Source organism: Hemiscyllium ocellatum, chromosome 10 (genome assembly GCF_020745735.1).
Source record: "Hemiscyllium ocellatum isolate sHemOce1 chromosome 10, sHemOce1.pat.X.cur, whole genome shotgun sequence".
In the NCBI taxonomy this organism is placed as follows: Eukaryota; Metazoa; Chordata; class Chondrichthyes; order Orectolobiformes; family Hemiscylliidae; genus Hemiscyllium; species Hemiscyllium ocellatum.
In genome coordinates, this window is record NC_083410.1 from 81,161,327 (window position 1) to 81,173,401 (window position 12,075).

General features: G+C 40.5%; 1 protein-coding gene across 2 annotated transcripts in view; it reads left to right on the plus strand.

Moving 5' to 3' along the window:
* LOC132819476 (solute carrier family 22 member 2-like) overlaps window positions 1-12,075 on the plus strand; it is a 44,885-nt gene that overhangs the window by 16,660 nt on the left and 16,150 nt on the right. Inside the window, exons 2-6 of one of the 2 annotated variants that reach the window (XM_060831006.1) lie at window positions 3,132-3,235; window positions 3,325-3,479; window positions 5,466-5,634; window positions 5,719-5,847; window positions 10,369-10,452. In XM_060831006.1, the coding sequence (XP_060686989.1) occupies window positions 3,132-3,235; window positions 3,325-3,479; window positions 5,466-5,634; window positions 5,719-5,847; window positions 10,369-10,452 (641 nt within the window). Of the gene's footprint in view, window positions 1-3,131; window positions 3,236-3,324; window positions 3,480-5,465; window positions 5,635-5,718; window positions 5,848-10,351; window positions 10,453-12,075 lie in introns of both variants that reach the window. The other variant, XM_060831005.1, reaches the window with a different exon arrangement.

Below are 12,075 nucleotides of genomic sequence, written 5' to 3' on the forward strand. Positions count from 1 at the left end.
TAAGGTAGAAGTTGCAAGGCACTGATCATAATCTCGGGCACCACCTTCTTTAGAAATGGGGGTGGTGCCAGAGGATTGCAAATATCACACCCCATTATGGGCAACATGGTGACTCAGTGGTTAACACTGTTGCCTCACAGTGCCAGGGACCTGGGTTTGATTCTAGCCTTAGGCAACTGTCTCTGTTGAGTTTGTACATTCTCCCCATATCTTCACGGGTTTCCTTCTGTTTCCTCCTATAGTGCAAAGATATCCAGGTTATGTGGATTGGCCAGGCTAAATTGCCCATAATATCCAGGGATATGCAGACTAGGTGTATTAGTCATGGAAAATGCAGGCTTACAGGGATAGGGTAGGGGGCTGGTCTGCCTTCCAGAGGGTTGGGCTTAACAGGCCAAATAGACTGCTTTTCACACTGTAGGGATTCTGTGAAAATGGGGAGAGAGGCCAACCCAGCACTTATATATATTTGTATACGCTAAGAAACTTTGAGACAATATCAAACACTTAGAAAAATTATGGATTATTAAATTATCATCAGCTTATAAGACCAGACAACCCAGGAACAGAAGTAGGCCATTCCACCCATCTGGTTTACTCTGCCATTCAGTGAAGTCATGTCTGATCTGATAATCCTCAGTTCCGCTTTCCTGCTTTTTTCCTATAATCCTTGATTCCTTTTCTGATTAAAATTCTATTTCAGCCTCAGACATGCTTCATGGCACAACCTTGACAGCCTCTGTTGAAAAGAATTCCATAGTTTCACAATCTTCTGCGAGAAGGAATTCCTGGCCCTCCGTGTCTCAAATCTATAACCACATTTTCTGACATTATGTCCTTGGACCTAGGTTCTTCCACAAATGGAAGCGACCTTTCCACATCTACCTTGTCAAATTCTCTGAGAATCTTGTGCGTTCCAATGAGGGTACCTGGCAATGGTCTAACTAAGGCTCAAGCTATTCAACCTCTTCTCATAGGACAGTTCTTTATATCTGGTATCAGATTAGTGAATCTTCTCTGGATTGCATCCAATGCCTTTACATTTTTCCTTAGATAAAGGGCCCAAAACTGTTCACAGAATTCCAGCTGTGGTCTGACTAGTGCCTTGTATAGTTTCAGCAACATCTCCCCATTTTTATATTTCCATTCTCTTTGAAATAAAAGTCAATGTTTCATTTGCCTTCCCTATTACTCAATTAACTTTGATGTTCGTTTTTTGTGATGCACAGATTAGGATTAAAAATCCTTCTATTGTGTAGCTTTGTGAAATCTTTCTCCATTTAAATAATATTCAGCTCCTCTATTCTTCCTGCCAAAATGCATAATCTCACATTTCCTCTCATTATATTCCATCTGCCAAGTTTTCACCCACTCACTTGTCTACAGCTCTCTGTAGAAATTGTGCCATCTTTACCACTTCTTTTCCCAATTGCTTTGGTCTCATCTGCAAACTTTACTATAGTATCTTCACTTTGCACGTGCAACTCCTTAACAAACTGTGGGCCAGCACTGATCCCTGTGGCATACCACTAGTTACAAGTTGTCAGCCTAACTATGTTCCTCCCCTTATCCTAACTCTCTGATTTGTTAAAGGCAAATATTATTTGATTAACTTGATTTGTTTTTTGCTGATCTACTGGTGGGATAGGATGGGGGCAACATGGTTGATGCATCCTGTTCCTCAGGTCAAAAATCCTGGAACTCCCTCCCTAACATCATTGAGAGTGTACCTATACCACATGGATTGTAGGAATTCAAGGTGGTGACACATCACTAACTGCTCAATGGCAAAGAGGTTTGGTCTTAAATTGTAATCCTCCCTTGCCTTGAGCTTTTGATATTTAGTTTGTTTGGTAAGGTAAGATGATGAGTATTAATGAGTCAAGTTACACCATCAACAAGATGATTAACGGCAATAACCCCCTTAATTAGCAAATTGCTGCTACCTGGTGAGAAACGTGCCACATTGCTTGTGAGAAACGTAGATGTCGGAGTCTGTTGCTCCTGATATAGAGATAGACCTCACCACTCTTCTTGTCTGATTCAGCCACATATCTTGCCACAGCCTATGTCACTTAGGCTCCTATACGATTCTGGCCTAAGTTTCCGGGCCATGATTCTTAGCTTCATTATCAGTACGAAATCAAAGAAGTTATTCTAAACCTGTAAAGAATGCTGGTTAAGCCTCAGCTAAGATATTAGAGCACATTTTAAACCCCTAAAACTTATGGTTTGATTGGTCAATTTGCAGGACCTAGGATATGGGATAAATTGGTGACTTGTTCCCAGGAGGCAGCTTGACCATTTAAATATTATAACAAGGCTGGGACACCTCCCATTCCACTTCCTTTATCAGTCTATTATTGGAAGGTCAAGCCTTAGGGAACAAGCAGCTAACGTATAGGTAAGCATAACTGGCGGGAAGCAGGGAGAGTCCTTATAGCATTGCAGTGTAGTTGCACTCTTTAGCATTCACATCCACCAGAAACTGCTTCCATGGAATTGAACTCTGTTCCTCACTGATAGGTAATAGAATGACAGCCCCTGTATCCCGCCCTGTCCAGCCCTACAATACTTAGACTAGCAGCTGCAGGCTCCTTATCTGGAACTGCGGTCTTCTCCAAACTGTTATCTGTTCAACTAGAAGCAAATCCTGTAAACCAGGTTGACTTCTGGACTGGAATCACATCAGAAACATTTCCGTTACAATAAAATTCTACAGCGTAGGGAAAACCCAGACTCCCTCCAAAAACCATCTCCCATCCAGAAAAACTGCATTAGTCAATACTGGGTACTACCCTTTTAGATAGCTCACCAAGTGCTGCAGAAGAAAATAGTGTTAAAGGGATGAGGGACCTCGGTTACATGGCGATCCCAGAGAAAATAGAATTTCTCTTTACAGTAGAGAAGTTTTCCTCCATAGAGGAAAATTGGGGCATAGGGTTAATCAGATAACTCTACCAAAGGACTATCACAAACAGCATTGACTTAATAGCCTCCTTTTGTGATATATAATCATTTGATTCCAAGTTGATCGGCTTTTAATGCAATGAATAGCTATACTTGAAATCTCTCAAACATGAAACTACTCATGAATACCATTTCTTGTTCTAATTCTACAACTTGTACAGTTTGAACTGGTATGTGCTGATTCCTGGAAACTGGATCTGTCTCAAGCATGTTTAAACCTGGGATTTACACTTGGAACAGTAATCATGGGTTATGGAGCAGACAGGTATGCATACTGTCATTAACCAATCAAAACTTTGCAGTGTAATGCTGATTTTCTTGTATTATTTAATCATAAAATTAATTTACTTGTAGGTTTGGCAGAAAATCGAGCTTCCTGTTTGCAACATTTGTAACTTCAGTTCTGGGACTTGTAGTACCATTCTTACCGAACTACACTTGGTTTTTGATTTTCCGTACGTTGCAAGGCTTGTTCAGCAAAGGAAGTTGGGTGTGCGCATATGTCTTCAGTAAGAATTATACTTTTACCCACATGTTAATAACACAGTCAATGTCTTTTACAATAATAGCTACTGCAGTGCTGAACTTGCTTTTAGCACATAATCTGCCAATTAAATTAGCTAACATTGATGTTTACATAATTTTTGCCATATAAATCTTCAATATAGTATGTATCATTTTATGTATTATTGCACCATTAAGTTAATGTAGTTATTAACAACTACATTCTTTGGCCAATATTTTTTCTGATGTGATGATATATATATTTACTAATATATATATATAGTATAAAAATGCAAAGCTCTCTTCAGTAATATCATTTAATAATTGAGAACCTATCTATTTCAGCCCTAAATATACACATGGACTCTACCCCATAGCTGTCTGTGGCAAGGAGTTCCAAAGATTAGCAATCTTCTGAGAGAAAAAATTCCTCCTTATCTCAGTTATAAATTAGTGCAAATTTATTCTGAGACAATGCCGGCTGATCCTAGATACTCCCATGAGGGGAAACACCCTCCCAGCATTTACCCTGTCAACACCCTTAGGAATCCTGTATGTTTCAATGAAATCACCTTTCATTCTTCTAAGCTCAAATGAGTAGAGCTATTACTTGTTTAGCCGTTGCTCATAAGACAACCGCACCATGCTAAGGCTCATCCTAGTGGACGCTCTCTGACTGCCTCTAATGAAATGATTTCTTAGCTTAAATAAGGGAACCAAAACTGCTCAAAGCATTCCAGATATGGTCTCACCAGCACTTTGTACGGTTGCAGTAAGACTTTCCTACTCTTATACTCCAACATTCTTGAGAAAAGAGCCAACATTCCACTAGTCTTCCTGATTACTGGTTGCACCTTTGTGCTTTGTGTTTCATGCACAAATGCCCTCAAGACCTTTTGTGTTGTAGCATACTGCATTTTTTTCTCACTTAAATAATATTCTGTACTCAATTCTTCCAAATTAAACAACTTTGCATTTTCACTTCATTTGGAAATGTTTTGCCCATTTACTTTACATCTCAATATTTCTCTGTAAACTGATTGTATCTCTCTCACAACTTACCTTTCCACCTAATTTTGAGTCATCTGCAAATTTGCTAATAACACATTCACTTTCTTCCTCCAAATCATAGAATCATAGAGATGACTGAAACAGACCTTTCAAGTCCAATTCATCCATGCTGACCAAATCATTTATGAAAAGCAGTGGACCCAACACCAATTTTTGCAGCACACCACTGGTCACAGGTCTCCAGTCTATAAAGCAGCCCTCCACCACTCTCTCACTTCTCCCTTCAAACCAATTCTGTATCTAAATGAGTAGTTCTCCCTGTATTCCATGTGATCTAACCTCAGTAATATGTATTGTAAACAGTTGTGGTCCAAGCGTTGATCCCTATGGAACCACAGGTCATAGGTCACCAACCTGAAAAAGAACCGGATGCCCCAAATGATGTTTCCTTCCCACTGAACCAATTGTCACACCAGACTTTTTTTTTAAATGGTAAAATCATGTTCACATTAAACTAACATTCTGTAAATGTAATGATAATTGCCAAAACAAAATAGATTCCAGTGTCTGGAATCAAAATACCATCAAAGTATCAAAAGACAGCATGCTTAAGCAAAGGCTGTAGAGTATTCTTGAGCAAAACTTGGATGTTAGAGCACACTAAGTAACATCAGAGAAATAGTCAGATGTTTCAGGCACTCTCTTTGTGATAAAACTGAGGTTGCGTTTCTCGTCCTTGCTCCTATCTCGACAGCTTTTCAATCAGAATGTAGTTCCACTAATAAACATTCATGTCGGTAAAATTGTTCAAAATGGCAGGTTTGGTATAGTTTTCTAACTTTCTGGAGATTTTAGTTTGCAGAACAGTGGAATCAGCTTGGTTTGGTTCCTTTGTGTAGATAATAGAATATTGAATCATTGGTGCATTCTTTTTTAACACAAAGCATATCACTAATTTATGAGCTAACATTTTGTTTCAGTTACAGAGCTTGTTGGACTACAGTACAGAAGAACAGTGGGTATTCTATATCAAGTGTGTTTCAGCTCAGGGATGATGCTACTTGCAGCTGTTGCTTATTTTATACCAGACTGGAGAAACCTACAGCTGGCTACTACCATTCCAGGCTTTTTCTTCCTGACCTACTACTGGTAACATCTGTAAAGATTACCATTATCTGAGTTGAGTAAAAGTATATCAAGCTTAACAATAAACTAGATGTATTCCATTTGCAGGTTGATCCCAGAGTCTCCCAGGTGGATGCTGTCTCAAAAGAAGAATACTGAAGCTCTGAATGTCATACAGCAAATGGCAAAAAGGAACGGGAAAAGCTTTTCAAAGAAAATTGAGGTGATTAACCTAGAGTCATAGAACTGTACAGCACGAAAACAGACCCTTCTGTCCAACTCGTCCATGCCGACCAGACATATTAAATTAATCTTGTCTCATTATGTCAACATTTGGCCCATATCCCTCTAAACTCTTCGTATTAATATACCCATCCAGATACCATTTAAATGCTGTAGTTGTAGTAGTCTCCACCACTTCCTCTGGCACCTTGTTCCACAGACACACCACCCTCTGTGTGACAAAGCTGCCCCTTAGGTCCCCTTTTAATCTTTTCCTTCTAACCTTAAGCCTATGCCCTCTAGTTGTGGACTTTCCCCACCCTGGGAAAAAGTCCTTGACTAATCATCCTATCCATGCTCCTCATGATTTTATAAATTTCTTTAAGATCTCCCCTCAGCCTCCGACACTCCAAGGAACATAGCCCCAGTCTATTCAGCTTGTCCCTATAGCTCAAACCCTCCAAACCTGGCAACATTCTGAACCCTTTTGAGTTTGACAGCATCCTACCTATAGCAGGGAGATCAGAATTGCCCGCGATATTCTAAAAGCGACCTAACGAGTGTCCTGTGCAGCTCCCGACTCCTATACTCAATGCACTGACCAGTAAAGGCAACTATACCTGAATATCTTGCCATAATTTGTTAAACATATAATAGACTTTTTAAAGATTTGTTTAGCTGGGCGTGTGGTTGGAGAAACTCAGCTTTAGCGAATAGAAACCTTTTGAGTTTTTTTTATTTATTCGTTTGTGGGATCTGGGTGTTGCTGGCTGGCCAGCATTTATTGCCCGTCCCAAGTTGCCCTTGAGAAGGTGGTGGTGAGCAGCAGGGTGACCTACAATGCCATTAGGAAGGGAATTCCAGGATTTTGACCAAGCGACAGTGAAGGAATGATGACTTATTTCCAAGTCAGAATAACAAGTGGCTTGGAGGGGAAATTGAAGGTGGTGGCATTCCCACGTATCTGCTGCCCTTGTCCTTCTAATCTTAGTCTAACCAGCACCATCTCCTTGTTATGACAGTGACTTGGAGCCAAAGAAGAATAATTATAGCTTCCAGGTTTTGTAATTAACCTGCTAATTTGAGCAAAAACCAAAAGAACAGTGGATGCTGTAAATCAGAAACAAAAACAGAAATTGCTGGAAAAGCTCAGGAGATCTAGCAGCATCTGTGAAGACATATCAAAGTTAATGTTCAATGACCCTCAGAACTCATGTCTCTGGTGTGGGTCCAGAGCAGTTCACAAGAATGATCCCAAGAATGAAAAGCTTAACATATGAGGAATGTTAGAGAACTCTGGGACTATACTTGATGGAGTTGAGAAGGATGGGAGTGGGGGGAATCTGATTGAAATTTTCAGAACGGACATGGAGATGTTTCCAGTGGCAGGAGAGATGAGGACCCAAGGGCACAGCCTTACAGTAAAGAAAAGGCCCTTAAAAATGGAGATAAGGAGAAACCTCTTCAGCCAGAGAGTGGTGAATCTGTGAAATTCATTGCCACAGAAGGCTGTGGAGGCCAGGTCATTGAGTACATTTAAAACTAGATAGATAGGTTTTTGATTACCAAGGAGATCAAAGATTACGGGGAGAACGCAGGAAAGTGGGGTTGAAAAATCTTTGCAGTCATGATTGAATAGTGAAACAGACTCGATAGGCTGAATGGCCTAATTTCTGCTCCTTTGCCTTGTGGTCTTTTGATCCATTTTCCCAATTCCTCTGGCTCCACTACATTTGTTCCGATGAGACCAACTTCACCAAGAGCCTCCAAAACTTCCACCTTCTTCCTCAATTGAGGATTTCCCAGCATCATTGTCGACAAGGCTCTCAACCGGGTCCAACCCATCTCCCACACTTTGGTTCTCACTCTCTTCCCTTTCGCACAGCAATAGGGTTTCCCTTGTCCTTACCTTCCATCCCACCAACATCCATATCCAGGAGATCATCAGCCATCATTTCTACCACCTCCAGTAAGATGCCACCACCAGACATATATTTCATATCTCTCTTCCATCCTTTGTCCGCCTTTTGCAGGGACCTTCCCTCCAGGACATCTTGGTCGATTCTTCCTTCACTCCCAACAACACCCACAGCCTCATGGCACCTTCCTGTGCAGCTGCTGAAGGTGTAACACAGGCCAGTTCACCACCTCCCTCCCCACTATCCAAGATCCCAAACGTACCTACCAGGTGAAGCAGCGCTTTACCTGCACTTCTCACAAGCTAGTCTTTCCTGCATTCACTGCTCACAATGTGGTGTCCTCAACATTGGGGAAATGAAGCGTAAACTGGGTGAACACTTTACAGAACACCGAAATTCTGCCCACAAATAAGACCCTGCGCTTCCAACTACTTGCCACTTTAACACACCACCCTGTTCCCTGGCCAATATCTCTGTCTCAGGCTTGCTGCAGTGTTCCAACAAAGGTCAGCGCAAGCTGGAAGAAAAACACCTCTTTTTTCACTTGGCAACCTTGCAGCCCTCCGGACTCAAAATCAAGTTCAATAATTTTAGGACCTGAACTCTCCCATGTCCTAGTCCTCTGGCTCCACTACATTTGTTCCGATGAGACCCACACACACCAGGCCTTGTTATGACATAGTCTGTCATTACACACTACCTATTGTTAACCATTAACATTCTCCGTTAATAGCTATTCACTTTCCTCATCAGATTGTATCCACTCCTTTGTCTTTCCAACTGTTCTTCTCTCTCTTTGGGCTCTATCCCCACCTATTGTTTACTTCCTACCCCCTCCCCCTCCCCCACCCTGTCTTCTGCAAAAAAATAATGTTTTCCTAGCTACCATTGGTTTTGATGAAGTGTCACTGGACTCAAAATTTTAACTCTGGCTTCTCTTGACAAATGCTGCCAGACCTGCTCAGCTTTTCCAGTAACTTTGGTCTTTACTGCTAATTTGACTGTCTAGTCAAGTCTTCTTAGACCAGTCTGGTTCAACTTTTGGATATCAGAGCATGTCATGAAAGGTTTCACATGGTTTGGAATGACCTCCAAAAGATACATTTCCATTGAAGCTCCTCAGCCCCAGTAAAATCCATTTTCCCATTGATCCCAAGGAGATGATTGTCACTTGTTGATAATTAGTTGTTTGGCAAGGGTAAATGTAAACATTTACCAAGTACATAGCAAGTATCAGAAGCTTCACATGAGATGCCTGGTAAGCAGCCTAATTCATGACAAAATGTGAGAGAGTGAATTAACATGGAGAAGACTGTAGTTTTGACACTCACCAATTCTTCTGCTTTTTAAAAAAAAGGTCATTTCTTGTATGATTGAAAATTTCACCAGCAGTTTGAATGAGAAACCACTGCGGCTGTACATTATTACAGAGAAACATCATTATTCATCAGACACACATTGAAAATCTCTGGCACAAAGAAAGTAACTTGGCTCGTTGTTTCTTTGCCACTTATAAAAGAGCTTTCCAGTCCAATCGCAGTTGCCAGCTGTTGGCCCATCATTCTGTAGCTTGTACCAATGCAAGTGCATATGCAAGTACTTTGAAATGTGACAAAAATTTCTGCCACTACCAATCTTTTTAAGCAATGAGCTCAAGACTCTAATCACCCTCTAGGTGAAATTACTTTTCCTTTCCCTGATGGAATCAAAATTTTTTCCAAGTACGACACTCTTGAGCACTTTGAAGGCTAATGGATCTGAAATTGTTAAAAGGCAAATTTTTAACATTGTTTTAGAGGTAACATCAGCTGTTTTTAAAATTTGTGTTATATTGACTAACAAATGCACTTTTGTCTTCTAGGGTCAGTATGAGAGTCTGGCACAGTCAGAACAGCCCCAGCCCATAAGACCATAAGACATAGGAGTGGAAGTAAGGCCATTTGGCCCATCGTGTCCACTCCGCCATTCAATCACGGCTGATGGACATTTCAACTCCACTTACCCGCATTCTCCCCGTAGCCCTTAATTCCTTGTGACATCAAGAATTTATCAATCTCTGCCTTGAAGACATTTAGCGTCCCGGCCTCCACTGCACTCTGCGGCAATGAATTGCACAGGCCCACCACTCTCTGGCTGAAGAAATGTTTCCGCATTTCTGTTCTGAATTTACCTCCTCTAATTCTAAGGCTGTCCACGGGTCCTAGTCTCCTCTCCTAATGGAAACAATTTCCTAGTGTCCACCCTTTCCAAGCTATGTATTATCTTGTAAGTTTCTATTAGATCTCCCCTTAATCTTCTAAACTCCAATGAATATAATCCCAGGATCTTCAGCCTTTCCTTGTATGCTAGACTTACCATTCCAGGGATCATCCGTGTGAATCTCCGCTGGACACGCTGCAGTGTCAGTATGTCCTTCCTGAGGTGTGGGGACCAAAACTGGACACAGTACTCCAAATGGGGCCTAACCAGAGCTTTATAAAGTCTCAGTAGCACAACGGTGCTTTTATATTCCAACCCTCTTGAGTCACATTGCTTTCTGTTGGTTCGCTTTCATTCATTGAAGATTTGTATATTGAGGCATGACTTTCTTATTCCTATAGATAGTTGAAGAGCACAGTGAGGACTTTGATCGTCCTTCCTTTGTGGAGCTGGTACGGACTCCTCAGATGAGGAAACACACCTTTATCTTGACGTTTAACTGGTGAGATTTTATTTCTATAAATGTTTGATTTTAGGAGACTCCTGGAGAAAATAAACTGTTTTATAAAATACATGCATTACATAGAAAACAGAGTGAAGGACCAATATTAAGAATATGAAAGTATTTGATTAAAAAAACCTTGTTCATTTAGCCTGGTCTCTCCACACCTAATGAAGGGCTTATGCCCGAAACGTCGAATTTCCTATTCCTTGGATGCTGCCTGACCTGCTGTGCTTTAACCAGCAACACATTTTCAACTCTCCACACCTAATTACATTATAGCCATCATTGAAGCTTCACAGCTTATTTAAGCTGAACGTTTGAATTGCAGTGTAGATATATAAGCAGTCTTTTTTTTTATCAAAAGGGTTTTGTTAGAATAGATAGGAATAAATTGCTTCTAACATCAGATGTATCAGGGCAGATTATAGGACAGACTTAACAGTGAAGGCCAAGAATGGTGAAAATAAAGAATATTTTTTATCCAGCAAGTTATGAGGCTCTGGTATGTGTTGACCAAAGTAAAATGAATTAACTTTCTTAAATGGGTGAAATTTTCAGAGTTATAGGGAAAATGCAGAAGATAGGGAACCACGTGATAGCCCTTTAAGGTCTGGCACCAACATGATGTGTTACATGGCCTTCTCTCATACTATAAAGTCCCGTGTCTCTTCCAATATTCAACCTTAATTGCATAAATTATTCTAAAGAATGGAAAAATTTGGACCTGCAGCAGATATGCAAAGCAGGGAGGATGATAAAAATGTTGGACTTGTAGAAAATCAAGCAATGACATCATAGGAATGTTACAAGTTGTTTTTGGAATTCTGTGCAAATGCTGACATTGAAAAAAAATTTTTTGCAAGCAATAAATAATTATAAGTGAAATAATTCTATAAGAGAATCTAACAGAAAAGTAGTAAGATATGAGTGATTTAATTATTTACTCATCCGAAAGTAGTAAATGCATTGGATTGCATGCTCTAAGTAGTACAGTAAGTGGTAGTTAAAAGAGAAATTCGTTATGTAATAATTCATCACATAATTACTTAAGATTAATTAATGATGGCAGGGATGGTGATGTGCTATGACTACAGAAGCTCATGGGCACCAGTATGAAGGCTAGCACATCAGAAATAAATGCTTGCTGCTTGAGCAGCTAAGTTCAAAGTTAGAATTAAATCCTCACTGGCTTAGTGCCTGATTCTGCTGTGCTGCATTGTGCAGAAGGTTCCTCCTGCTCAATGTTCTGATTTTTCTCCTTGGAAGACTTCTCCTGCTGTTTTAACCTATAATCTTCTATCACACCTCCTCTTTGCCTACTCCAGTTGGGCAGGGGACAACATGCTAGGATTATTTTGCACTCTTTGTCCAACTGTACCATGAGATCCTTCCTTCCTCAAGATCAATTGAAGTAGGCCACTATTGGAATATTGTGTGCAATTCTGGTCTCCTTCCTATTGGAAAGATTTGTGAAACTTGAAAGGGTTCAGAAAAGATTTACAAGGATGTTGCCAGGGTTGGAGGATTTGAGCTACAGGGAGAGGCTGAACAGGCTAGGGCTGTTTTCCCTGGAGTTAAGGGGTGACCTTATCGAGGTTTACAAAATTATGAGGGGCACGG